At 36.9% G+C, this 27,559-nt stretch overlaps 1 protein-coding gene across 1 annotated transcript in view; it reads left to right on the forward strand.

Annotated features, from left to right (window-relative positions):
• The window catches only part of Shprh (SNF2 histone linker PHD RING helicase, E3 ubiquitin protein ligase), an 81,022-nt gene that overhangs the window by 11,409 nt on the left and 42,054 nt on the right, over positions 1–27,559 (forward strand). Inside the window, exons 3-17 of the mRNA XM_005389229.2 lie at positions 389–518; positions 2,515–2,733; positions 5,794–5,872; positions 6,569–6,719; positions 8,384–8,492; positions 9,061–9,317; positions 10,077–10,736; positions 11,996–12,247; positions 13,059–13,137; positions 17,442–17,605; positions 17,693–17,949; positions 19,230–19,351; positions 21,611–21,699; positions 23,754–23,846; positions 27,182–27,289. Of these exons, the coding sequence (XP_005389286.1) occupies positions 389–518; positions 2,515–2,733; positions 5,794–5,872; positions 6,569–6,719; positions 8,384–8,492; positions 9,061–9,317; positions 10,077–10,736; positions 11,996–12,247; positions 13,059–13,137; positions 17,442–17,605; positions 17,693–17,949; positions 19,230–19,351; positions 21,611–21,699; positions 23,754–23,846; positions 27,182–27,289 (2,769 nt within the window). The remainder of the gene's footprint in view (positions 1–388; positions 519–2,514; positions 2,734–5,793; positions 5,873–6,568; positions 6,720–8,383; positions 8,493–9,060; positions 9,318–10,076; positions 10,737–11,995; positions 12,248–13,058; positions 13,138–17,441; positions 17,606–17,692; positions 17,950–19,229; positions 19,352–21,610; positions 21,700–23,753; positions 23,847–27,181; positions 27,290–27,559) is intronic.

Genomic DNA, 27,559 nt, shown 5'->3' on the forward strand with positions numbered 1-27,559 from the left:
TACTTGATTTTTGAGAAACTCTACAAGGAAAAAAGAATGGGCACTATTTATCTTTCATACAGAAAAATGCTGAAATTAGAACATTTAAATGACCTTGGTGGTATTCTTTCATTTCATAACTGGAGCTGAACTTGGTTTGGTTCCAGTTAGTGACATATTTTTTTCCAGTAATGAGTGGTGCATCACACATAGGCAGTACTTGCATTTGTGGAATGAATTTATTATTGAAAGTGAAAATGTGTGGAGATCTTGTAGGAATGTATCCAGTGTTTGTGGGTGCAAATATTGTAAAATAGTGTCACTAGAAATGTTTTTTTTTTTTCTAAAGTCCTCATTAAGAATGGTATATTTCAAATAAAATTACTTTTATGTTGACAATTCTTTGTAGGTTGGGATTTATATTCTGGAAGATGGCCTAGCAAGACTGGATTCTTTCAGTGATGCAAGTTCAAGAATGAAAAAGTTCAATCAACTCATGAAGAAGGTGATGGAAAAGTTATATAATTTTACTATTCCAGGTAATTTTTAAAGTATACTTTAAAATTGCTGTTATTTGGAGTTGTGGATTTTTACCTTAACACCTATACATAATAAGAAAAACATAATAAGAATTGTAAAATTTAAATGACCTACAGAAAGTCACCTGTATATGGCAAAGTTTGACTGATCTGGAATATCCTCAGTAATGTTTCTTTACTGTGTTTGCTTAACACTGTCTTAACTTATAGTAAGCATTCAGGAAGTATGTGCAGTCAGTAAGCATGTCCAAAGGCAAAGTCCAAATGGGGCTGAGCCAGTTGGCCCTTTTGTGTTATTCATACGCAGAATTTTGTCACAGCCAGAGATCCTTACCTACCAAATGGGTCTGATATTCTTATATATTTACATTAATTGTTTAAGCACTTAAAGCCGGGTGTGGTGGTACAGGCCTGTAGTCCCAGCACTGGAGAGGCCAAGACAGGAGCACTGCCGTGAATTCAAGGCCAGCCTAGGCGCATAGTGAATTCAATGCCAGCCTGAATCATATAATGAGACCCCGTCTCAAAAAACAAACAAAAATTTAAGCACTCAATTCCTAATTAGTTTCTCTTCCTGCCTATACCTTGTCCTTTATTTTAAAGTAAGAAATATAATGGGAACTATTGTCTTTTTTTTTTTTTTTTTTTTTTTGTTTTTCTCCGGTACCGGGAACCGAACTCATGACCTTGCGCTTGCCAGGCAGGCGCTTTTTTGTCTTTTTGATACAGGGTCTCGCTGTGCAGTTCAGGCTGGCCTTCAGCTCACTTTGTAGCCCAGGCTGGTCTTGAACTCGCAATGATCCTCCTACCTCAGCGTCCCTAGTGCTGGGATTACAGGCATGCGCCACCACACCTGGCGGGAACTATTGTCTTAATAGACATAAAAAATTATATCTGTATATGGACTTTTTATAAAGTGTAAAAAATATTCCCACTCACTTCCTCAGGTGGTTATTGTATACCCACAGTGGGCAAAGTATGTGTCATCTTCTCTGAAGCTGTAATAACAAAAGACTACATTTGCTTTCAATGCGGAAGGGACAGTTATGGGGAAGGGATAGTTATTGGGTTAATAATATTCCTTAGTTATTGCAGGCTTATCAGGTCCACAATCTCCTGAACGAGTGTATGGTGAAGGCTAAATAAAAAGGTGCAAATGGAATGATTTCAGGGCTCTAGGAGAATCAAAGCCCTCTCACAGAATACAACGTTCTTGGGGCTAAGACTAAGACCTCTGGGTAGCCCATATATATTTGGTTATTAGAAGAAAGGAGGGGAGTAATCAAGAAGGGCAGAATCACTCAAGGACTTCTCCAAGTAAGGTGTTAAGTTAATCTACCCAGGAGTGAGATGCCTCAGACTATAGTCTTTATCTAGTTGAGATCAGATCCAGGTGTCTTTGGCTGTGATCTTGTCTTATCCTTTCAGGCTTTCTGGCTCCATCCCCATTACAGGCCTTAGTAGGGATTAGTGACTCACAGAGGTTCACTTACTATGAGTCCAAAACCTACTTCCACACAAGTGGCCTGGGCCTTGGACAGATTCACAAGTGAACATAAAAAGCCAATTGGTTAATTTAAGTCCCGCTTGGGGCTGCTTCATAGTGGTCTCCAGCAGATAGTCACATGAATGACTAATACCAGGTAGATCTCAATGTATTATCATATGTAGAGTATGAAAAGTATGTGTAAACATGTCAGGGAGGGCAAAAAAAAAGTGACATAAAACAAATCAGCCAAAGGAGGTCATAAATTGTCTTGGGCTTTCATTTTTATTTTTTCACGTAAGCAGGAGTCTTCCAGAGGGCAATTGTGCCCACCATTTGAACTATCTTGAAAAATAGATGGGTAGATTTTTGATCAGTGAAGATTTTCCTACATGAAACATACTGAGCAAGATGCCCAGACTTGAGGGGGAAGTATCATTGTAGAGTAAGAATTGCTTGTGATTATAAAAGGCAGAGCAAGTTGCAAGTATACTGTCATTGAATATACAGATGTGTCAGAAGATGATGAAGAAGATTCAGATAGTGAGCCAGAGGGACAAGACATTGATGAGCTCTATCACTTCGTGAAGCAAACACATCAGCAGGAAGCACATTCTGTCCAAGTGGATGTGCAGCATCCTGCACTGACCCCTGTGTTGAGACCCTACCAGAGAGAGGCTGTCAACTGGATGCTACAACAAGAGCGTTTCAGAAGCGCTCCTACTAATGGCAAGTATAAGATGTCCAAAGAAAGGGACAGTGGTTTGAGAGTGTCCACATGAGAGATAGTGAGGGGTAAATGATCATTTAAAAACACATACTAAAAACATAGGGTAGGAAGCGTATTATCATGAACAAAAGTATTTTTTTCTTTTCATTTTTGCAGTATTGGAAACTGAACCAGGGCTTCACACATGCTAGACAAGTGCTTTGCTGCTGCACTATTTTATCTACACTAAATAAAAGTATTTTTTAAGAAATCCTGTAAAATTAAAGTCTATAAAAATTAATTTATGACTTTTCTGATTCATAAAAGTTTGGCCTGGCTTTTCCTCCCAAAATAAATACAGGTTTGAATTTTTGAAAACCATGACGTTTGTTTACATGATTTACCAACGAAGAATTTTTTTCAAATTCAAGTAGATGGGAATCTTTGTAGTCACGGGCAAAAAACTTCACAATTTCATGATTAATTTAACAATAGCAAATTTATGAAAGGAAGTGACTTACTTCCTAGATTTGCATTTTTCTTTGCTCCATAGAGTAAATAATAATAAATAAATTGCCATCTATTAACTAATTTTATGAAAGTTGTAGATTTATAGGAGTCATTTACTTTTATCCTTTTTTTTTTGGTACCAGGAATTGATTTTTTTTGTTTTGCTTTGTGTTTTGTTTTTTATTTCTGTTTTTTTGAGACAGAGTCTCATTTTGTGGTTCAGGCTGGCCTTGAACTCACTCTGTAGCCCAGACTTGAAGCTAGCCTCCTGCCTCGGCCTTTGAACTGCTGGGATGCAGGTGTGCAATCCCACCTGGCAGTTGTTTATTTCTTTAACATCATCTTTAAAGGGATAGACACAGGTGATATTTTTATATGATTCTAGAAGTAAAGTGTTAACCATTTCTCATTCCTATTTTATCTATTTATTTTGGTTAATAAAAATAGCTTATTTCTCCCAAGTATTCCAGTTTATATGTTTTTATCCAACACATTTCATTTTTTTTAAACTCTTCATTTTGGACAGTAAATATCAGTCCAAAGCCAGTATTGTTTCTCTCACTCCCTGTAGCCCCATACTGTATTTTGAAGTAAATCCTACATAGGTTAATATTTCAGTTTATTTCACTAAAAGATAAGAGCTTTTTCAAATAAAGTGTAAATATGTCCATATGTGTATATAATCATAGATTCTTAAAGCCCAACAACGCTTTTTTTTGGTACCAGGAATCGAACTGAGGACCTTGCCTTGCAAGGAAGGTACTTGTACCACTGAGCTATATCCCTGGCTAACAATGCTTTCATATCAACAACTCTATTTCCTTCCAAGCTCCCTTACCTTTCCTTCTTCTACTTCTCTCTCCCTCTCTTCTCTGCCACATCTCTGTCTCTCCACACACACATTTACACACACACATACACACACAGAGAGTTCCAATCTGAAACCAAAAGGCATCAGACATTAGAGTTGCTTGCTCTTGATTGTTTCATAACCCATAAATTTTATCTCCCATCTCTCACACTATTTTTCCTTCCAGTTATTTGTTAAAGAAATTATTGTTTTTGTGGTCTCCCAGACGATATTATTTTTTTCTAAAATGAAGTATTCGTTTTCAGTTAAAAGTTTTATATAAATATAACTCACGGTAAAATGCACAGATCTTAAGGGCTCAGACTAAATGCATCCACATGTCTGTGTAGCCAACAGCCCAATTAAGGTAGAGAGCTAGACTGTCCTCAGCATGCCATTACCAACATATGACTCCTGAATGCTGAATCAGGATTGCCCCAAATGAGATATACTGTGAGTTTAGAAAGCACATCAAATTTCAAAAAATATCCCTAAAAAGAAGGAATGTAAAATATCGTGATAATTTTAACTACAAATTAAAAGTTAAATATATGCCTCCCATTGTATTTCTATCAGACAGCGCTGGTATAAAATATTTCCGTAAACCCCTGACAGATCTCTCCCCCCAGTCAGTTCTTGTACTTCACATCCCTTGAGGAGGCAGCAGCCACTCTCACCATTATGTTGCCTGTTTTTGAAACAGTGAATGACATCATAAAATACCTACACCTTGAAGAAAAGATTTGTTTCTTTCAACAAAATGTTTTAGACATATATCCACGCTGTATGTATCACTAATTCATTCTTTTTTATATCCACACTACATTTTATTGATCAAATCTCCATGTGACATTTCATATTTCTTCTATCCCTTACAGTTACAATAAATCTAAACTTTTTTTTTTTTGGTACTGGGAATCAAACTCAGGACCTTGTATTTGCCAAGCAGGCACTTGTGCCACTGAGCTACATCCCCAGCCCTAAACATTTTATCTTTTAAACTTTTTATTTTATAAACAATCCTATTTGTTTCCCTGCTTCATCTTTTAATCCCTTATAAAAGCAACCAAAAAAATGGCATTTCACTGGTGAGAAAAGACACAAACCCTATTTGGAACAGTAGTTGGTTTTAAGTCGCTAAAATACACAGGGGTGGGAGATTCTGGTTGAAATAGACTGAGTACTTCAGTAGTATAGTTTCAGATTTGCTTTCCTCAGTTAAGTAATCCTTTCCTCCCACTTTCTGACCCACAGAAGAGGTCAAATATGTTATGGGTAAATGTGTGAGCCTATTAGCAACATCTACTGAGTTATTTTAGAACTTTGTGCAACTTCTTGCCTGATTTATAAAGATAAGCTAATTTCCTTTATCATGTGGGAGTTGCCTGTGCATAATTTTCTTTTCCTGTTGACTGTCCACAGTCTTGCTACCCTTTCCTTTTTTGCGGGGCAGGGGGTGGTCTTACAACTTGCTTGTGTAGATTTGTGCCCAAAGCAGAGGAAGTTAAAGCATATTAGAAGAAAAGAATCGGAGGAGTCCTTACCCTTCTACCCATGTGTTAAGTGTATGGCTTTTCATACATAAGACTTCGCAGGAATGTGGGTCTTCTGAATCAGTATCTCAGGGTATCCTAACTGTTCACTTATTTTTAACTTAATCTGATTATCTGAAAGAAAGGAAAACAAACAAACAAAAACTTATGGTCATATTTTTCCTTAGAAAGTTCCCTGCATTTCTTGTGGCGAGAGATTATTACACCTGAGGGTTTGAAACTCTATTATAATCCATACACAGGCTGGTAAGGCAAAATTTTATTTATTTATTTGATTTAAAAAAATAAATACCATAACAAATTGTATGAGATTGTAATATACATCCTTAGTTTCGGTAGTACTTCAAAAAAGAAATACTAAGTTGAAGTTTTATTAAGAGATTTTTTTTTAAAAAGCTAGGATGCACTTAAAATTAATAGAATTTGTCACTTTTCAACAGATAAATATTTCATAATAGGTATAAGGTGCTTAGTTACAAAATTTAAAAAGGAGATTTTTATTCTATGTAGAAATGTTATCTTGTTTATTTGAGGTGGTTTTTATACCTTTCATTGAATTTGTTAATTTATGTTATAAAAAGTTTTAGAAATCATTGATAATACATTTATTTAATTAATGATAGTTATTGCCCTTTATACTTTACTCACATATTCACAAATGTCATAGAAAGAACCGAGACATATTTCCTATTAATTATAGATGAGAAAAGTTGACAGGTATTTATCAGCACATTTCATTTCTGCAGACTTAATTCAGCTTATACAGTTTTTTTTTTATTACACTTTTTATATTTATGCATAGGGATTTTAATTGTTTCACCCTAAGGTATACTTTGAATAAACAGATGTTTACATTTCTTCCAGTTATCTCTAGGAACTGTAGTTAAGAAGACTTTTTTTATTTACACTCCTGTGATGTGCTGTGCTTGTTTTTTCCATTAGCATCATCCGTGAGTACCCACATTCTGGACCACAGCTGCTTGGTGGAATCTTAGCAGATGAGATGGGTCTTGGGAAGACAGTGGAGGTTTTGGCTCTGATTCTGACACATACTCGGCAAGATGTCAAACAAGATACTCTCACTCTTCCTGAGGTAGGAGGAGTTCTGTAGTGCTTGAAAAGCCAGGAGACATATGTTCTCAAAAGGCATCATATGGTGAACATTTGCTTGGTGCTGAAGTCGACACTTCGTTCCTGTGGCTAACGATTTATATTAGGGTTGGTTGATTGCAGTGGGCACAAGGAATGGTTGATGAACCTTGCAGGTTTTCTCAAGTGATGTTGGCCAACTAGGAAGAGGATGTGCAGTCGCTTAGCAGGCTTCCCACTAGTTGGCAGAAAATCCCCTTTATGAAAGTGCCGTACTGTCGACTCCTCAGATACTTTGTCACTACAACGAGGCATCATTTACACTAAATATTTTTAATGACTGTTTGACAAAATTATACAAATCTCAGATATGGAAACCTTCAAATGTAGCAGTTAGAACTTTGTTAAAGGATAGGTAGCTTAGTAAATAGATTGTAGGATGAGACAGATTCTTAAGTCCTTCTCCTAAAATATATAATTTGCTTAAAAATACAAAGTTTAGAGTTTACCCTAAACTCTTAACCTCACTGAGGCAAATATGGCTAGTTCCTGGCTTACATTTTCCAGTAATGAAACCTGAAATCAATACGTTAAGTCCTGCCGAAATGAGACTAGTAGTTAAGGCCATGACTGTAATTAATCACCTCTAGCGTTGATCAGGCTTATAGTCGTACTGTTCATGACCTGTTGATAGGTTGTTTGTAAAATCAGTCTTTCAAATTTGAGTAGATGTTTTAGTCAGATTTCTCTTTGCCACAACCCAAAACAGAACACCCGCAACTTAGAGGAGGAGATCTGATTGGGCTCCTGGCTTCAGGGGCCTCCACCCAAGGCAGGAACGTGGTGGTGGGAAGGTAAGAAGAAGCACAGCTGCTGAGTTCATGGTGGCACAGAAACAGAAAGAGAAGGAAGGAGCCAGAAACTAGAGCACCCCCGTCCAGGTCTCACCCCAGGGACGCGCCCTTCTCACCAGGCACCGCATTCTAGCGGGCCGTTCAGCTGTGAGTGATCAGTGGATGAATCCGCTAATAAACACCACACACACCCAGGGTCCAGCCACCTTCCAAAAGCCCAACCCTGATGCTTGATACGTTTGGCGGACGTGGTAGATCTAAGCCATAACAGTAGGAATAGAAAAAAGAATCTTTTGTGGAGAAGTGAGTTACAGTATAAAGTTTTAACTATCAATAGCTTCCTTCTCATATATTTTAATTCTAAGTTACTATCTTTAGCATTATTATAAATTCAGTGGGCTAATTCTGTTTTTAAGCATGTCTTAAAAGTGAATTTCAGGCAGTCCCCACTTAACTTTTAGGTAATATAACATGAATAATTTTAAGCAGTATAAAACAACAGGAGGGGCTGGGGATTTAGCTCAGCGGCAAAGCGCCTGCCTGGCAAGCGCAAGGTCGTGAGTTCGGTTCCCGGTACCGGAGAAAAACCAAAAAAAAAAAAAAAAAAAAAAAAAAACAGGAATAATTTAAAAAGCCGTGGCTACTTGTAAGGTTGGAAATAAAAAATAGATTTGTGTGTATAAATAGTATATTTAGCCCTTTCTTTTAAAATTGTTTACTATTTTATTTCCTTAATGGAAAGAGTGTTAATTTTAATAAATAATTCAGAATGCTGAAAGCAAATATGTGACTACTGAATGTTGTTTATGAATAGGGAAAAGAGGTGAATTATTTCATCCCATCCCATTGTTTTGGAGGATCAGTAAAAAACACAGAAACCCAGAATGTGGAATTTGAACCAAAAGAAAAAGTTCAGTGCCCCCGTAAGTATCTCTTAAAAGATACCTTCTTACGATGATCTCTGTTATAGTTCTTGCAATCCTTAGAGATACGTTGCCATTGTTATAAATGTTTTTGCAGTAGTATATACATAGTAAAAATGGATCTAATTACCATTCATCATGTCCTGACAAAAACAAAAAAGAGTATTCTTTGACTTGGTCCAGGTAGTTCTTGTTCACTATATTCTATTTAAATTTCTTTTGCATATAGTTTTAATCTGGCTTTGTTTATTCTTAAGTAGAGTCTGTTAGCAAATGAATGTTTCCTATAGTAATGATAGCATACAGAAGGTAGGATAACTAGAGGAGCTTTCTCACATAATTTTGAATGATTATCATTTTGTAAGACTAACATTAACCCAAATAATTCTTCTTGAAATTATTTCTATTATTTATTTAATATGTTGAGATAAATTTTTACTATATATTTCTCAAAATGGTACTGTATCACAGTAAATTTGACTTTCCTAACTCTGTCCACAGATTAACAGTTTTGTTTTCATTTCATTTTAATCATTTTGACTGAGTTAAGATATATTTTTGCATTTAGCTACACGCGTGATGATCCTGACAGCTGTAAAAGAAATGAATGGGAAGAAAGGAGTTTCCATCCTCGCCATCTATAAGTATGTCAGTTCTATGTACAGATACGATGTTCAACGCAACAAGAGTCTTCTGAAACGCATGCTGAAGTGTTTAATTTTTGAAGGTCTTGTGAAACAGATCAAAGGTCATGGTTTCTCAGGGACCTTTACACTGGGGAAGAATTACAAGGAGGAAGATATATGCAATAAAGCAAGAAAGCAGGTACTTGAGCATTTATTAAATACTTAACACCTACATGTGATGCCTTACAGAATAAGCTGACAGATTCCACCTTGACTCTTAATGTCTTATAATCTGAAGATTAAAAAACAACTATAAATATTCCTTGTTTAATGACCAAGTTTTGTTCCTGAGACTAGGTTGTTACATAAATTGGTCACAGGAAACTCCATCTTGGTGACTTTGTTTTTACATGCAGTACTGTAATGTATAATAAAACTACACTACTGTACTATACAGTATAATCAGCAAAAATTACAGTCCTATACCATGGAAGAGGTCCCCCCAAGGCTGCACTGCCGTTCGCGTTCCTGTGTCGTAAGTCAAAGTGTGGGTTGTAACTCCGAGTGGCAGGTTGCAAGTCTGAACAGTGCGACTCGGTCCTAAGTCCAAATAGTTGTTAATTATATGGGACGTTGAAAGAGGAATATCTGTGGTTAGAGAAGGCACTTACGCATATGACCTCTCTTTTCTAGTTTCTGACTGTAAACTTTAGAAGACTAATCTTTCTTTTGGTTACCATTGATCCCGAACAAAGGTGTTCGGCACATAACAAGTATTTGGTTAGGTGCATCATAAAATTATTTGTTAAGCATATTATACAGTTTAAAATACCTCTGCACTTGTCATTGCTGCTATCAGCAGTTAAAACTTTATTCCACACTTGAGTGTTGGGAATTTAGTTCACAAATATAATTGTGTTGAAATAAATTAATTAAATAATTGGATTTTGTTTTATAGACAGTAGGAAGTCCAAGGAAATTTCAGAAAGACCCCAGAAAGTCAGGAAATAAGGACACTGATTCTGAATATTTGCCATCAAATACCTCCGACGATGACGATGACCCTTACTATTATTATTATAAGGCCAAGAAAAATCGTAGTAAATGGAGGAAAAAGCCTATGCCATCCACAAAAAAAGGAAAAAGTCAGCCTGATGTTGGTGCTGACATACACGATCACTGTCCTGCCACAAGTGACTCTGGGATTACTGATGTCACCATGTCTGAAGGTACATGTGTCTCTGAAGTCAGGGAAGAGCAAGAAGCTAAGGACCATGGTGAATCTCTAAACCCTGCTACGAATGAGAGCTCACATTCTAATGTCACGAGTCCCTATGACAATGCTGATTATCGCTTTGAGTGCATATGTGGTGAATTCGACCAGATAGATCGTAAGCCTCGTGTTCAGTGCCTGAATTGCCACCTGTGGCAACATGCAAAGTGTGTGAACTATGAAGAGGAGAATCTGAAAATTAAGCCCTTTTACTGCCCGCACTGCCTTGTTGCAATGGAGCCAGTATCAACAAGAGCAACTCTGATCATCTCTCCGAGCTCCATCTGCCACCAGTGGGTGGATGAGATCAACCGGCACATAAAGTCGTCTTCCCTTCGGGTGTTGGTAAGGCCCCTCGGGCTCAGAGGGATGACGAGATGCTCACTTTTGCTGCTTCATGAGTTTTTATAATCTTGGTTGCTTTGTTGTTTAATTGGGAAGTTAACTTATTGACATGATGATAGTATTAAATCACAGCTGGAAGAGGAAATTAAAAGTAAGAAATAGAACAGTGGACTGTATTCCTAGCTTCTTCCAGATTTCAGCAGTTAGAGCATTTCGAATGTGAAGATGTGAAAGCTTTTTTAAAAATTCCTAATCACTTAAGTGTATAAGTTAATATAAACATTTATGATTTCAGAGAAAAATATATTCCAAAGGCACCATTAGCTCCAAAATTGTCTTCTGAAGTCTCAGGTACTTCATTGGTAAAATAAAAATTTACTCATTCAGCACATTTATTAAGCACCTATTATATGCTAAGAACTATGTTAGGTTCTGAGTGAAAATTTAGTATCTTATAGATTTGTTATGAAGTTAAATAATTTGATAAAATGCTAGCACATAGTGGTGGTCCTTTAGAGTTACTATTTACTAATAATAATATCTTTTGCTGTCTTTGTTCTTCCTTCTTTCCATGTAAATATTATTTTAGGATTCTTATATTTCAGCCACTATCACAGCATGGAGCATGCAGGAATAAGTAAAGTGTAATTTTTGCCATGGAGGAGCTATGTGTCATATGGGTAGGCAAGCTTTGAAGTCTCAGCATCTAGTTTTGAGCAAGTCAGTTGATGTTCCTTTATGTGTGGGATAGGAACAATAGCAGCAGCTACCAGTATTGTTGAAATTCAGAGATGATGCTTACAGATACGTAATGCTTTTCAGATATCTGAAACACAAAAGGTATTTCGTGAATAATAGTTCTTACTGTTCTCATTTTTCGTATCATTGTGCTCTAGCATGGCTATTGATTCCTCTGTATACTTACCCTCCTCTTCCGTTTCCCACCAGTGAGAACTCCTAAACGTTCTTCAAGGCATACCTGACATTTTAGCTCCTCTGAGTTCACCTTTTCAGCCGCAGAGTTGGTCTTTTCACTGTTTTGCCATTACATTTACTTTTTGTGATAGTTCCTTTCATATTTGTCACGTTGTCTTCTGCACCAAAACGTGTCTTTCTCTAGACAGATAGGAGGTCTGCCTTGTGGCACATGTGGTCTTAAGCACTTGAAAAGGATTCAGTAAGCGTTTAAATAAATGAATATTTCATTTGTCTTTGATGAATGCTTTTAAAGTAACTGCGTTGGTGTGATTATTTCCTAGGTATATCAAGGAGTAAAGAAAGATGGCTTTTTACAGCCTCACTTTTTGGCAGAGCAGGACATAGTTATCATCACCTACGACGTCCTTCGTTCAGAACTAAACTATGTCGATATCCCACATAGCAATAGTGAGGATGGGCGCCGCCTACGGAACCAGAAGCGGTACATGGCCATCCCCAGCCCCCTGGTCGCTGTGGAATGGTGGAGGATCTGCCTTGATGAAGCTCAGATGGTCGAATGTCCTGCAGTGAAAGTGAGAGTCTGCAAAATCCTTTGAGGGCTGGGATTGGGAAAGAAGGGATTAGGCCAAACTGAATAATTTGCTAATTAAAGTATAGTTAACCCACAGTATTGATATTAGTCGAAAGTTTGCTGTTAACACGCTTTCTATTTCATTTTCTCTTGTGGAGTGAACTGTGTGTGCAGCCCTTCGGAATTGTTTTCAAGCCCCGTGCCTCTTGCACTGCTCATCCATATTTGGATGAGATGCCAGTTTCTGTGTGATACACATCAAAGTAAACTGTATTTAGGAATTTTAAAAATTATTTATGCTACCTAGGAGCTCATGTGGACTCCAATAACTCTGAGCCAGAGTTGACTCTTGTAGTTTAGTCTGAGAGACAGCAGATGGTTACAGAAAATGCTGCTTCAAAGAACAGAATTTTATGTCAGCCTTTACCATATACCTTTCTCTGGTCTTGGAACAGTCTGAGTTGAACGTATGCATCATGTCTATTGCTCCGGAAGTTCACGTCTGGAGCATGGAGCGGTATAGGTGACTGAACAGTCATTTAGTGGGATTTCCATTCTCTGCTGCCTATTCTACCGCTCCCTTTCAGGATGGCATGTGCCAGCCCCCTACTAATGAGAGCCCTCTATGGGGAGATGCCGACGGGCTAGTACATTCCACGCTGATTGCAGTAGCTGTTAGATAAAAGCAGGTGCATGTCACCTGAAGTGTAGCTTTTCACGGGCTATCTTATGAGTAAATGTATGCCTGGGGTCCATGTTCTTCCTGTGACTTTTTCTCCTTTTGTTCATGCTTCGTGTTTCTCTCTTACTAGGCTGCAGAAATGGCCTTGCGTCTGAGTGGGATTAATCGGTGGTGTATCAGCGGCACTCCAGTACAGAGAGGCCTGGAGGGTAATGTACGCTTTCCACACGCACTGCACTGGCTGCTGAGCTTGCTCTTTGTGAGGAAAGGATACTATTACGCTTCCATTTTTAAATCTTTATTTGAGTGAACATACATTTACTCCTAATAGTTTCAAGCATTTATCTTTTTAAATGGAACTTGAGTGCTTTTTCTGTTTTTCAATGAGAACGGATGTGTAGTGAGCAGCCCCACTGCCTCAGGGTGAGTAGGTATTTTAGCTACCAGACAATATACACGTGGGTCTGAAGCGATCTTATATTTCCAACCTGATGGGCAGAAAACAGAAGCTGAGATAAAAAAGAGAGCAAAGAAGGGAGGAGAAAGACAATTTCAGTTGACTGTGTCTATTAAAAGACCATAATGTTCATTGAATCTATAGTAGAAGCATAATTTTTCTAAGTCTGAAAGTTAAAAAATAGTAAGAGCATTTAATGTCACCATATGTATAATGTCACACCGTAGTAGTATCCTTTCAACCATTCCTTTTCTTGAATGATTGTCCAATCTATTTCTCTCCACAGATATATTTTGATAGAAAAGACATTGCATTTTTAAAATCTTTAATCAAGATGTGAATATTTATAACTGTAAATAAGTGTTTTATGCAGATTTCCTGGAAAGTTATCATTAAAACATAATTAAATTATAAAGTAGATATACTTTCAACTTCAAAATTTACCTTTATGAAAATTGGAAGTTTTCATATTACCTTTGATTTTAGCAGGATAACTTACTGCATGCCAAAATAAAAATATCAACCTCTGTTACTGAGACCTGAGTTGTTATTTTTAGAGGAAAAATATTTCCTGGTAAAAATGTATATTTCATTATTAACATAATTTATGCAAAGATGTAAGTTCCCATAAACCCTGTACCTCGTTTCTCTTATTGATACTCTTGGCATCCACAGAGACTTAGACGATCTGTGAAGGTGTATACTTGGCATTTTTTTAAAAATTCACAGTTTGAGTGTTACATGAAGATATTTATTTAGAGAATATCAGCCTCATTAAAAGGCTAGATTCAGTAGTCTGCTTTCACATTTGGTAATTATAAAAAAAAATTAGACATTAGGTGTTAGATTTCATTCAGCTGAAAAGTTTGCCGGAAGGGTACAATAAAAAAAAGAACATGACTATTAGAGTTATTTTCTCTCATTGTAATGTTGGGAGAATATGAGCAAAATAGGTTATTTTGGTGATATATGATGTTGGTAGGTATTTTTGAGTCCTTGTTACTCAATAAATTCTTGTATAACTTTAAAAAAAAAGCTTTTGAGTTGTTTGAGCTTTATTGAGGTATAAGTGAGTATAAAACTGTAAGTATTTAAAATGTGATATTTGAAAAGTTCTGGCATATGTGTATTCGTATGAATCTCCAGATAGTTATGCCCAAGAGTTCTCTCATGCCCCAAGTCACTTTAAACACTGCTTTTCCAACCTTTCTGGAATTCTGCTTGTCTTTTTCTTTGTTTCCATAACTCTGGTATCTCTGTATATTCTCCCCACTGTATCTGGTGTTTTCCTAGCTACAGTGAGGACATTAGTTTGCCCATGACATACTGTGCTGTATTTGGAAATTTAAGTTTCACTTATTTTCTTTTTTCTTCAAGCAGAGTTTCTTGACCTTGGTATTTTGGGCCTGATAATTCTTTTTGGCGGTTGGATAATTCTTTTTAGATGGGGACTGTCCTGTGCATTAGGATGTTGAGATACTGGCACTAGATGCTGGCTACACTCATGTAATTCTTACGCCCACAAATGTCTCCAGGCAGCACCAGGTATCCCCTGAAGAGCAAAATTCCACCCTTGCACTTCCACCCGATTTAAGAAACATTATGCTAGCCTGGTAGAGATATATCATATTTGATCTATTAATTAGTAACAACCCAGAGAGCTGGTTAATCTCAGATTGGCCACGTGTTGAGCAAAGAAATGAGAGTAGCATTTTCATTCTGTAATTTGCTAGGCCTTTAGTGTGTATCTAATGCCAGGCTATATGTAATGAGTGATAGCTGCTTCCACTTTTTTGATTTTTATTTTTCTACTTAGTCATTTATTTTAGTTTCTTTGAAAGTATTGACTGTAAATAATATAAATTCTCTATATGCATTTATTGTTTCATCTATTCTTTGTGAAGTATCACAGTGAGCAAAGATAGACAAAGTCCCTGAACTTACTGAGCGTACAGTTTAAATGGGAAAAAAATATATAAAATGCTTATGAGAAATATAAAGTAGAATTTAGATGACTGTCACAGATAGAAGAATATAAAATTCTAAGTCAGATTTCCTCAAGCAGGTATCACATGATAGGAAGGCAGAAGGAGGTGACAACTGAATTGAGATCTAAAACATCAACATGAGTGGAAGGAACAGGGGGAGGAAAGAATTAATTCTTCATTACATAGGAACAAAAAATGTGAGTCACGTGGCAGCAGGAAACCAAGAGCGTCAGTACAGTTAGAGTACAGGAAGCTGGTGGGGAAAGCATGCATTTTAAGAAAAATAGCCATCGAAAGGATTTAACATTGGGTAGAGTCATCTCGTGCTTAGGTTTGCGCCTCAAGTATCGCTCTAGTTGCAGTGTGGAGAATGGCATAGAAGAGTAGCCACGTGGACATTAGTGTAACAGCGATTGGCTGTGAGAAGTACTCTGGGGAAGTGACGCTGGTTCTTTGGGTTGGAACTACAGTTGTCCTAGAGCAGTGATGCGGAATCTATAGCATGTGTGCCTCAGCAGGGACCCAGAGCCCTCTCTGTCAGCCGAAGCCGAGCTGCCCCAGCCAAGGTCTGACAAATTATCAGCATGCATAAGCAGTTGTGCAAAAGCATGTCAAATGCAAACTTTTACCTTTCAATAAAAAGCTTTTTTTATAGTTGAAAGCTCTGCTGTTATGTTTTTCTTCTAAGACCCAAGATGTTAATGTATGGGTTGTTTTCTCGAAAACCTCAGTATTCAGGTTTAATTGCAGTGATGGCACTTTGAAATAAATCGGTAGTTTTTGAGGTGAGTTTGGGCTCTAGAAGGTTCACCATCACTGTTCTAGAGAAACACAGAAACATGGATAAGGGAGGTTAACAAGGCGTGGTGGTAGATCAGGAGATGCCGAGATTTCTGATTTGCTTACAAATATTGGTGGAAACAATATTCACCAGTGCATAACACTAGAAGAAAATCGTATTTGGCCAAAAAAGATTATGAATTTGGTTCTGACAGAAATTTTTAACACTTTTACAGTCTCAAAGTAGAGGTAGCATGCAATTTGAGCTCAAATACAAATCCATAGATCTCTCCATGTAGGCAGTGACCTATCACCACTTTCAAAGGTTATTAAGTCCCAGAAGCCAGCAGAATAATTTGATTTGGCGTAAATTTGTTGCTCATCCTCAAGCAGATGTTATAGATAGGATAATGGTATCTTTTAAAATAATTTTTATATGCCTTTTGAAGAGAATGTATATCATTAAAATTTAATAATACAGAAAAAAAATTTCAGTCACACCTGCAAATCGTTTGAGCTTGCCATATGTATTTTATGTGAGGGTTCATGTAGTATTTTATCCGCAGTTTCCATATGTTAAAAAATTTCTCACAAATAAACAGATGGAAAATACCTAGTATATGTGAGAGAAATTAAATATGAAATCGAGTGTGCTTAATCAAGCGATACATAAGAATCACCATGCTCTAAAACTAATACATGGAAGATCTACTTAATCAGAAAACTAGTTCTGTTTTATGAGGGTACCATAACTTAGTCTTCATTTGAATCACTCTTACTCTATATACTGTGAGTAAGTCTTGTCTTTTTGTTGTTGTTATTCTCTTAGTCTTATTTATTAGAGTGGAGTTACTTGGTCAAAGGTTATAGAATATTACATCAAAGAATATTCTTCCTGTCAGTTAAGTGATTAGGGATTTTTTCTGATCTAGTAAATCTTATGTTGACACATGTTATTTCTTATGTTTATCTTGTCAAGCACACCCAAATAATGCTTTTTGTCTCTGAAGGTAATTTCAGACTTTCGGGTTAAGTACAGACTTTGTGATAATTCTATAGACTTTGTGATATTTCTGCACCTTGAGCAAAACCTAGATCAAAAATAGACCTCAATAAATATAAATTGAGTTGGAATTAAATTTCAGATTCAAGAGACTCTGAACCTACATTTTGGTTTATGAAAAGTACCCTGTGCTTTGTAATGTCTGTGAAAGAGTTTATTCAGAACAGTAATGCAGAAGTCCCGAGACAAGTATTTTCACTGTGCTTTGGCTCTTTTTATTTTCAGATCTTTTCGGGTTAGTGGTCTTTCTTGGTATCGAACCTTACTCTGTCAAACACTGGTGGGTTCAGCTTCTCTATCGCCCTTACTGCAAGAAGAATCCTCAGCATCTCTACAGCTTTATTGCCAAGATACTGTGGAGGTCTGCAAAGAAAGACGTGATCGACCAAGTGAGTGTGATAGGTGTTCATTGATTAAGAATATTACAAGAGGGAAAGAAAGCATTGGGATGAAACCTTTGTCACTCCTCACTGCAGATTCAGATACCGCCGCAGACTGAAGAGACGCACTGGCTGCACTTCTCCCCAGTGGAGAGACATTTCTACCACCGGCAGCATGAGGTGTGCTGCCAGGACGCCGTGGTCAAACTCAGGAAGATTTCCGACTGGGCCCTGAAGCTCAGCAGCCTGGACCGCAGGACAGTCACCTCCATCCTGTACCCGCTGCTAAGGCTCAGGCAGGCCTGCTGCCACCCACAGGCTGTGCGCGGGGAGTTCTTGCCTCTTCAGAAAAGGTCTCATCCTCTGTCTTCTCCCCCTGTGGGACTGTCAGCTGTGGTTGACAGTTCCATAACAAGTAATATTTGAGCCGAGTACCTTTTGGGCTCACAATTTCACTCAGCTGGTTTTAGTAGTGTGATAGTATTTCTTCGTATGCAACTTCCTTTGTGAAAGAGAATCACATCAAAATTATTTTCATGGTTTTGAATAGTTTTATTTTAAGTTAGAGTCTGTTGGGGATTTCTGTTGCTTTTGTTTGTTTGTTTGTTTGTTTTTGGCTAAACTACAGATGTGAAATTTTGTTCTTCCTATACTTCTTACTTCCCACATTGAGGAATTTGTTTGTGATCATACATTCTTTTTAAAATTGTGCTAGCTCTATGTGATTTTTCCATTCAAAAACAGGAGAGAAATTGTGTCTGTAATATTCTATTGTCCCAGAAATGTGTTGTCTTAGAAACTGGCCTACTTTTAGCACCTGGCAATAGGAAGAAATTCTTCAGGTCCTATGAGAGATGTAAAGAGGATAGATTTTATCCTTGACTTTTAAGTAAATTATAGATGAATTGGGGAAATAGCAAAGATGATAGATTTATATAATGCAAGGCAAGCATGATAAATTTCAAAAACATGCATAAAAATTGCTGTGGAAGTTGTTTCTATTTTAATGTTTAAAGCTACACAGCTTTATGGTAGAAATGATGTTTAACCTGGTCCTTGAAGGATCTTTTTTTTTTTTTTTTTTTTTTTTTTTTTTTTTTTTTAAACAGATTAAGTTGCAGTGGTAGGATTCAGACCCGGTTTTACATTCTAAACCTGTACTCTTTTAAATATATAGTTTTGGTTTTGGTTTTTTGAGATGGGGTCTTACTGTATAGTTGAGACTGGCCTTAAACTCACTATGTTGCCTAGGCTGTCCTCAGACTCATGGCAATCCTCCTGCCTCAGCCTCCTAAGTGTTAGATTACAGGTGTGTACCACCATGTCCAACCTAATTTTATACTTCGTATTTAAGGGAGATTTTTCTAGTTTCTTTCTTCCTTGACTGAAGTGAAAAAAATTTAAAGAATTTAAATTTAAAATTTAAAGGATCAGGTAGAGGAATGCTTAAGAGAGTGACAATGCTTAAGAGAGTGATAATATATAAGTTAAAAGCAATACTGATTTCAAAAAATGGAGCTGAAGAAAAAAACACAGATGATACCACACAGACTTGATCGTGTCTGGCCCTCCCACCTGGGAATTTACCACTGGGGTTCTCGTTCTGGTTTCAACAGTCCACCTTTTCTTTCAGCACCATGACAATGGAGGAGCTGCTGACATCTCTGCAGAAGAAATGCGGGACGGAATGTGAAGAAGCACATCGGCAACTCGTTTGTGCCCTCAATGGCTTAGCAGGCATCCACATCATTAAAGGTAGAAGGTGATGGCTTTGCTATCTCTCATTCTTCTGAGGAAAGTTCGTTATACTCAAAGTCAGCATTCCCCACAAGAGATACTTCCTGCCGGGTGTGGTGGCACACGCCTGTAATCCCAGCACTCAGGAGGCAGAGGCAGGAGAATTTCCATGAGTTTGACCCCATCCTGAGCTATATAGTGAGTTCTACCAGCCTGAACTACATAGTAAGACTTTGTCTCAAATAAAAGAGAGACTTTCACTTACTTCTGATTATAATTTAAACAGGTCCCATGCAATAAAAATCAGTTATGCAGAACTTTTTTAAAACTTTCAGAGTTACATTTCCGTTTAAAAGAATTCTAAATTTCAAAATATAGAAGAGATTTGCTTGTATTATATATAAACATACATGTGCAATGTAATGACTATCCGGAGGCCTTCATTGACTGTACTATTAAACACATGGTGTTATTCCAATATTGAACAACATGCTTTCTACAGATATTTTTCAGAAAATTACATTTTGCAATATTAAATCCAGCACATTTGGTTTACTTAGAAGTTTTAGTGCCATCGAGTGGCTAAGAATGGATATTTCCAAACTTGGCTCAAGTTTATGTAAGTTATTCACTATACATATTTTGTGTCTTCTTCAGAAAGCATATCCTTTTTCAGTAAATGAAATTCATAGCATTATAGTGAGTAGTTCAAATTCAGCTGCTTATATTATTGTTTAATCACTATTACCTCATTTAAAAGGGACAGTGATTAGGAAGGGAGGATTACTACATAGTTTATTTTTCATAAATGATACTATAAATACTAATAGAATATGTGATTATTGCATAGTATCAATCAAGAATTTGAAAACTAAAATTTGGTAACTCACTGTGGGAAGATAATTGAGTTTTACTTCTACATTATGTAATATGACTTTATTATCATGAAAGTAATCTCCATCAAAGGGAGTCGAAGTTGGCAGGCTGTAGCACTGTGAAAAATACGTGTTTTAGGAAGCTTTGTATTAGGTAACTCATAGCTCTAGATATAAAGCAGAAATATAAAAACAAATGTTTTACACAATTGTGTGGATGTACATAATGCTGCTGAACTGTACACTTAATATTGGGTGAAATGAAAGATTGTTATGTATATTTATATATATATAAAATCACCTTTCTGAGAGAGACCAACTACTAAAACTCTTACAAAACTGTGTATCTATACATATAAAAAGCTTATGGTTATGAACACAGTCCATAAATACATGATATTTATAAGCCTAGTTTAAAAAGAGAAGCAAGTATATGGGCTAATGAGGGAGGGAAGTTACTTATCAACAAATTTCTAGTTGATATCTTTGTTGATTAAAAATCCCCCCCAATTATCACTGTAGATTTTAATTGTATTTGAAGTTCACCAGTTTTGAATTTTCCTACAAGCAACAAATAAAGTAGGTTGTATTATTCAAGTTTCATCTCCCCTTTTCTTTCAGGTATGATTAAATTTTTTTTATAAACAGCCAGACTACATATTCGAGGCTTTACATGGGATCACGGTGCCGCTAATTAGCTCTGCCCTTGCAGTGTAAAAGCAGCCATGGACAGCACGTGAATGAGTGTAACTAGGTTTCAGTAGAACCTCATTCATGGGTCCTACTTTCAGCTAATTTTCCCATGTCACAAAGTATTACCGTTTAAAAATCTTTAAAACTGTTTAGAAATGTAAAAACTTGGCTGCAATTATAGTTCAGTGGTAGAACACTTGCTTAGGACATGCACAAGATCCAGAGTTTGATCACCACCACTGCTTAAAATAAAAAATAAAGTAAAAATGTAAGATCCATCCTCACCTGATTGGGTTTATAAAATTGTGGAGAGTCATATGTGATCCATGGACCATTGTTTGCTAACCTATACTTTAACAGACACTTTAAAATTGCTTTATGTTATTGAACTGCTAATTACAAACTGAAAAACACATTTCAGACTAATTATGATTTGTATGACCAGAAATGAAAAGATGTTTAAATTTTTGAATGTAGTTTTTAATGGCGACATATTTTGGCCTAATGACTTACAACAATATCTACGGTGAATAGTGCATGATTTTTCTGAGAATTATGTGTAGGTTGGTCATACCATCTTGAATAAGTATTTATAAATGCTGTAATTATCCCAAATTTATCCCCAATTTCAGATCATAGTGGCTACTAATAGACACCCTTTTATTTGAAAGAGGAGTGTTAACTGTGTAAATACATTTTATTTCTTTAGGCGAGTATGTTTTGGCAGCAGAACTGTACCGAGAAGTGTTACGTTCCTCTGAGGAACACAAAGGAAAACTCAAAACTGATTCACTTCAAGTAAGTAAAAACCAAAAAAACAGGAAGTCCCAGGTTACGTACTTCATTTTATGCAAAATAATGTTTGTGAATACTTAAGAGAATAAAGATTACTTGAGTTGTAGTCACTGGAGAGGAAGCGTGGGGCACATTCCTTGTGTGAAGCACCCAAAGTGACATGTGCTTGCAGTAAAGTTGAAGAATCACCACTGTCTGTCTGCTTTGGCCAGTCTTGGCCGAAGTCTGACAAGATAAATCTATAATCTACATCAGAAAAGTAGCTCAGATTACTTGTACTTCAAAGAACGGGTTAAGTCAGTTTTATCATTTTTGCAGAAAAGCATCTCAGTGTTTATTCATACAGCTTTTACCAAAAAGAAAAGAAAATGAGTTAGATTGAGCAGTGGAACTAGGACTAAGAAGAGCTATCCAGTGGTCTAACTTAGTTTTTAGTCATTCAGGGAGATCTAGACTATTTCGTTTATGACACTGAAAATTTTTCCATTTCTTGGTTTTGTGCAGTGGACCAGAGCCAGGCTCTCTAGCTAAATAGGAAATACAAACCACTTTTATTAATTTTGACAAGTTTACACTTGAGTCCTAGGTGAATTGATTTCTTTGCTATTCAGAATAAAGACCTTGGGACTCACATGCTGAGATGGTGTGTCATGGTGGCTCTTGTCAGAATGAGTGGGAGAGCAGCACGAGGAGAGGAATAGGAGTCCGCTGTGTTCTCCATGGGTCAGGGTCACAGAATGCAGGAGGACCTTGGCCTCTCCAAGCAGGTTCACCTTGTGAGAGAAGGAAGAACAACAGATACTCTGCTATTGAATAAGAGTGGGCATGTGTATAAATCCAGTATGCCTGAGTTCAGGACTGAAGAACAAGCAGTTAGCCCTCCTCTTGATTTTTAGTGGCAGTAACCCATTGATTAGTAAAGCATAGTTCATTGACTGCCTCACCCTGTCCAGCCAGTTTAGCCGCACTGTTGCCCTGGAATAAAGCGTTTACACATTTTGTGATCTTATGGTGATATAAAGAGACCACAAGTATTCTTCCCCTTTTACTACTGTGTTCAGAAAATAATGAGTTGTCTTCTACAAGTTCACATAGGGGAGGCAAGTTTCTACCACTTGGAGTTTCTCTAGTGCCATTCGCACTCTTATGGTTGCTGTTAAATCTGATACTGCTACTGATTATGTTATCCCAGAACGCATCTTGGAAGGACCCTTAGGTCTGTGGCATTTGAAGTAACTCTTGTAAAATAGATTACATAGATTTGTACTGTGAGCAGTAATGTGTAGCCAGATAGAGTAGGCCTTTAGTGACTCACATTACTCTCACCAAATGAGATTATAACAGAATTCTGTCCCAGCCGTCCTTTAGAGTTAGTTGTCTACCCAAATAAAATGTTAATTGGGCAGCTTTGACTGCTTTCATTTTATTTCTTCTCATAGCCTTTGATTCCAGAGTGCACCTCTAGCCAGATACAAACTCAGTATCACAGTGGGAAATATACTATGTATAATGAAGAGACATAAAATACAGTTTTCTCTTGTAAAATCTTTACCTACAGCTCCTCCCTTTTTCACCCCTTAAGCTCAACATGTCCAACTCACAACCCTGTTTTCTTACATGTTTTATTGTCCTTACTTTTATCATAATGTAACTGCTAGGCTCACGCCAGCTCATTTTCAGGAGAAAAGGAATCAAGGCAGTGCAGTCAACCTTTCTACTTTACTGGATTTATTTGGTTTCTCGTACTTTGCTGTATAGACAAATGCACGTATAACAGGAAGAAATATACCTATACCACATAATCTACTGAATGCAGAACTGTACTGCATAAGGCTCTATGTTTTTAACTGAAGAAAATTCATGTCATTATGACTTAAGATCTTTGCTATGAAATTGATGTAACTTCTCCAGGCACAGTGGTACTCAAATTGTTGTAGAGGCAAACTGTTTGGTTATAATGATCTTAAGTCTTAGTGCTGTATACCATATTAGTATGAGGCTCTCTTTAGATCCTGCTGTACTTCCTGTCATTTTTACTGCTTTTTGTGTGTTTGTAGAGACTTCATGCTACCCATAACTTGATGGAATTGTTGGTGGCCAAGCACCCAGGGATACCTCCTACCTTGCGAGATGGTAGTCTTGAGGAAGAGGTAATTACTGTTTTTCATTCTGTCTGTAAGAGGAGTTTTTCAAGTTTTATGCTCCCTCTAGATGATATCTCCTAGGGTACACATTTAAGTAAATGACACTGTGTTTTCCGGTTGCTTTGAAGTTCCAGACTTTGTAATGGTGATTTTGAGCGGCAGAGAATGGCAATATTCCATCTGATTTGCTTCTTCAGTAATCTGCTTACAAATATGTTACATGATAACACTCATAGCTGTGACATTGAAAGGAGACTTTGCTGGTCTCATTGCCATCTACAAAAGATGTAGTTTAGTAAATATAAAAAAATTTGCACTTTGTCTACCTTGCTGCATATTATAGAAGGTACAAAATCAACTCAGATTTTCAGTGGCATTTCTCTCAGAGAAGTTCCCTGCATGGTGAGTGTTGCCTCTCCTTGAAAGGAGTGATGCTGTAAATTGCTGTAAATTGTTCACAGGTTATTATGTTAATTCTCCCAAGGAATTTTACCATTTTTATGTAAAGATCAGAGAAGAAAAAAGCTAAAATACGAAGAGATAGTTGAAATGTATTGAACCTGTAATTGGAGCCTTTATTTGAAACAACATGTTAAAGAAAATGAGATTTTTATAACTGTGCATAGCCCTTTGATTGCACTGCTATTTTTTAACAAATATTTTAATTGCCAAAAAATATATGTACTTACAGTATACAGAATGATCTTTTGGTGCACATAGACATTGTGCTGTGGCTAAATCAGGCTAATGAACCCATCCCTATTACCTTATACTTAATTGTTGTAGTGAGAACATTTCACATCTACTCAGCGATATTCACATCTGAAGTACAATGTTAACCATAGCGATTATGTTACATAGTAGATCTCCTTAATTTGTTTGTCCTGTCCAACTGAAATCATTGTGTATTCTTCCACTTACACCTCCCCAGTCTCTCCCAGGAATAGTCCTGGTAACCACTATTCTACACTCTGCTTTCCACATATAATTGAAATCGTGTAGCATTTGTCTTTGTGTGTGTGGTTTCTTTTATGTAGCACAGTCTCCCGCAGGTTCCTGTGTTGTAAGTAACAGGAGCTCCTTCTTTGTGAAGGCTAAATAGAATTCCATTGTGGAATGGTACCGTATTTTCTTTATCACTTCATCAGTTTATGAACACTTAGTTTGACTCCATGTTGTGGCTATTATCAGTAATGCTGTAGTGAACATGAGAGTGCAGATGTCTCTGACATACTGATTCCATTTCCTTTGGATTTCTGTCTAGAAGTCAGATTGGTGGATAATGTGGTAGTTCTGCTTTTGAAATTTTAAAACCCTTCGTACTCTTTTTGTAATGGCTGTACTGATTTATAGTACCACGACTGTGTGTGTATAAGGCTTCCCTTTTCTCTCTGTCCTAACCAGCATGTTATCTTCTCTTTCTGACAATGGCCATCCTGATAGATATAAAGTGATACCTCATCATGGTATTTATGTGCATTTCCCTCATAGTTAGTGATATTGAGCACCCATTCACCAGTCTGTTGGCCATGTGAATGTCTTCTTTTGAGAAAGGTCTTTTCAGGTAGTTGGCTCTTTTTTAATTGGGTTATTTTCTTACTGTTGTTTGAGTTACATATCTGTTTTGGCTCTGTGACCCTTGTCACATACAGTACATGATTACCATGTATTTTCCCCAGTCCATGGGCTGTATTTTTACTCTGCTGTTTCTTTTGCTGTATGTGCTTTTGAAGGTACCATTCTTGAGGCTCAATGGCAGTCTAAGTGTTACGGAGTTTTCAGAGGAAATCTCATTCCCAGTGTAGACATCTGATGCCTTCATATAACCATTCACTATGTCTCAGTGCCTTCAGTGATTCAAAACTATCACTGGGACCCTGAGTCATCTATTCATAGGCCAAATAATTATAGCCAAAGAGTTGTAATAAACGTTAATTGGAAGGTTGTATCTGAAAAGGAAAACTGAACCATAAGGCAAAACATTTATACTATGTAACTGTATTTCCAAAGAGGTCGTGTTATTATTGTTCCTAATGCTTACAGATTGTAAAGCCACAGTCCTCAGAACTGGACAGTATCCTAAAACCTTTTTGCTTCCAACTCCTCCTTTTGCAAATAAACTAAGTGAAGCCCAGAGAAGTGAATGACTAGTTCAGAATGACAAAGAGACATACCTGTTTCAGCTGAGCCATATGAAATTCTCACGAAATTATCAAAATTATCAAAATAATTCTCAAAAATTATCAAATATTGGCAACTTTATGTGGTTCAACCTCTCCTGAGTGGAAGCATCAGGATTTCCAGTTCAGTGGTCTTTCTAGTTCTCCTTCCTGTATGCTAGCCTGTAATCCCTGTTTCTTAGTCATGTAATTGTTTCTCAGGCCAGTTGAGTAAAAGAAAGCGAAGAATTTTTATGTTTCCTAATGTTGAATTTATGCAAATAAAATACTCCTATGTAAAAGAATAACATAATTTAATTACTTATACATTATGTGATTATTCTCTTGAAAATGTAAACAAGGCTGACGCTGCCAAAACAGAATACAGAGTGGGAGGCTTAAGCACTATGAATTTGTTTCTCACAGTTCAGGAGGTTAGGGATCCAAGGTCAAGGTGGTGGCTGGTTTAGTTCTCCTGCAGCTCTTCATGGCTTAGAGATGCCTTACCTTCCTTCTCACTATGTCCTTCCATGCCTTTCTTTGGCGCTCATACATCATGGTATCTCCTTCCTGTAAAGTACAGCTAATCATATTAAATTGAAGTCCTAACCTCATACCCTTATTTAATCTCAGCTACCTCCTTAAATGGTCTTTAAAAACCATCATGATGGGGGAAATATAAAAGTAATTTAAAAATACATACGTACATACCATCGACATTAGGGATTAGGACTTCAACATAGAGATTTGGGGGAACACTGTTCTGCCCATAATTCTTATGTTACTGCATATTTTCAAGTATTATTTTAAAATTATAATACTAAGAAGCTGTAAAACACATATAATAAATAGTTTTGAAAGATGTCCTTTGCTTCATATTTTGAAAGGTTACTATTTGTTTTTCTTTCTTTATTTTTTCTAATTAAAAAACAAATAGAAATTTGAGGGAGAAATTTTTAGGATTTCTTAAATTTTGTGGACTAAGTTGATCATTTTTGTTCTCCATAGTGTATATCTTAGGAATTTCCAACATGAATTTTATGTTTTCTACAGTATACTTGTAGAGTTTTATGTTTAAATCAAATTAATATATGTAAGAGCCACTTTGGTGTTGAAACACCCTATAAGATTACTTTCTGAGCCTAGAATGAAAGTTTATATTTATTTTCTGTTTCAACACAGGCCAAACAACTTCGCGAGCACTACATGAGCAAGTGTAATACAGAAGTAGCCGAAGCCCAGCAAGCTTTACAGCCTGTGCAGCAGACTATCCGTGAGCTCCAAAGAAAAGTATGTCCTTGAAGTGCAGTGTTTCTTGCTGTGTTCATTTCCAGATAGCATTTTGGATTTTTTCTTTTGTTTAGGGAGTGTCTTAATTACTTTCTCATCACAAAGACACAATATCTGACACCCATAATGTACAGGAAGACAGTTTTATTTCTGCTGACACCTACAGTCCATGGTCAGCTAGCACCAGGACAACCAGTTGCATGGCAGAGGAAAGCTGATCACGTTGTGGTGGCCAGGAAGCAAAGGAAGAAGAGAGGAGCCAGGAGGGGA

Source organism: Chinchilla lanigera, unplaced genomic scaffold, assembly GCF_000276665.1.
Source record: "Chinchilla lanigera isolate Chin_1 unplaced genomic scaffold, ChiLan1.0 scaffold00035, whole genome shotgun sequence".
NCBI lineage: Eukaryota > Metazoa > Chordata > Mammalia > Rodentia > Chinchillidae > Chinchilla > Chinchilla lanigera.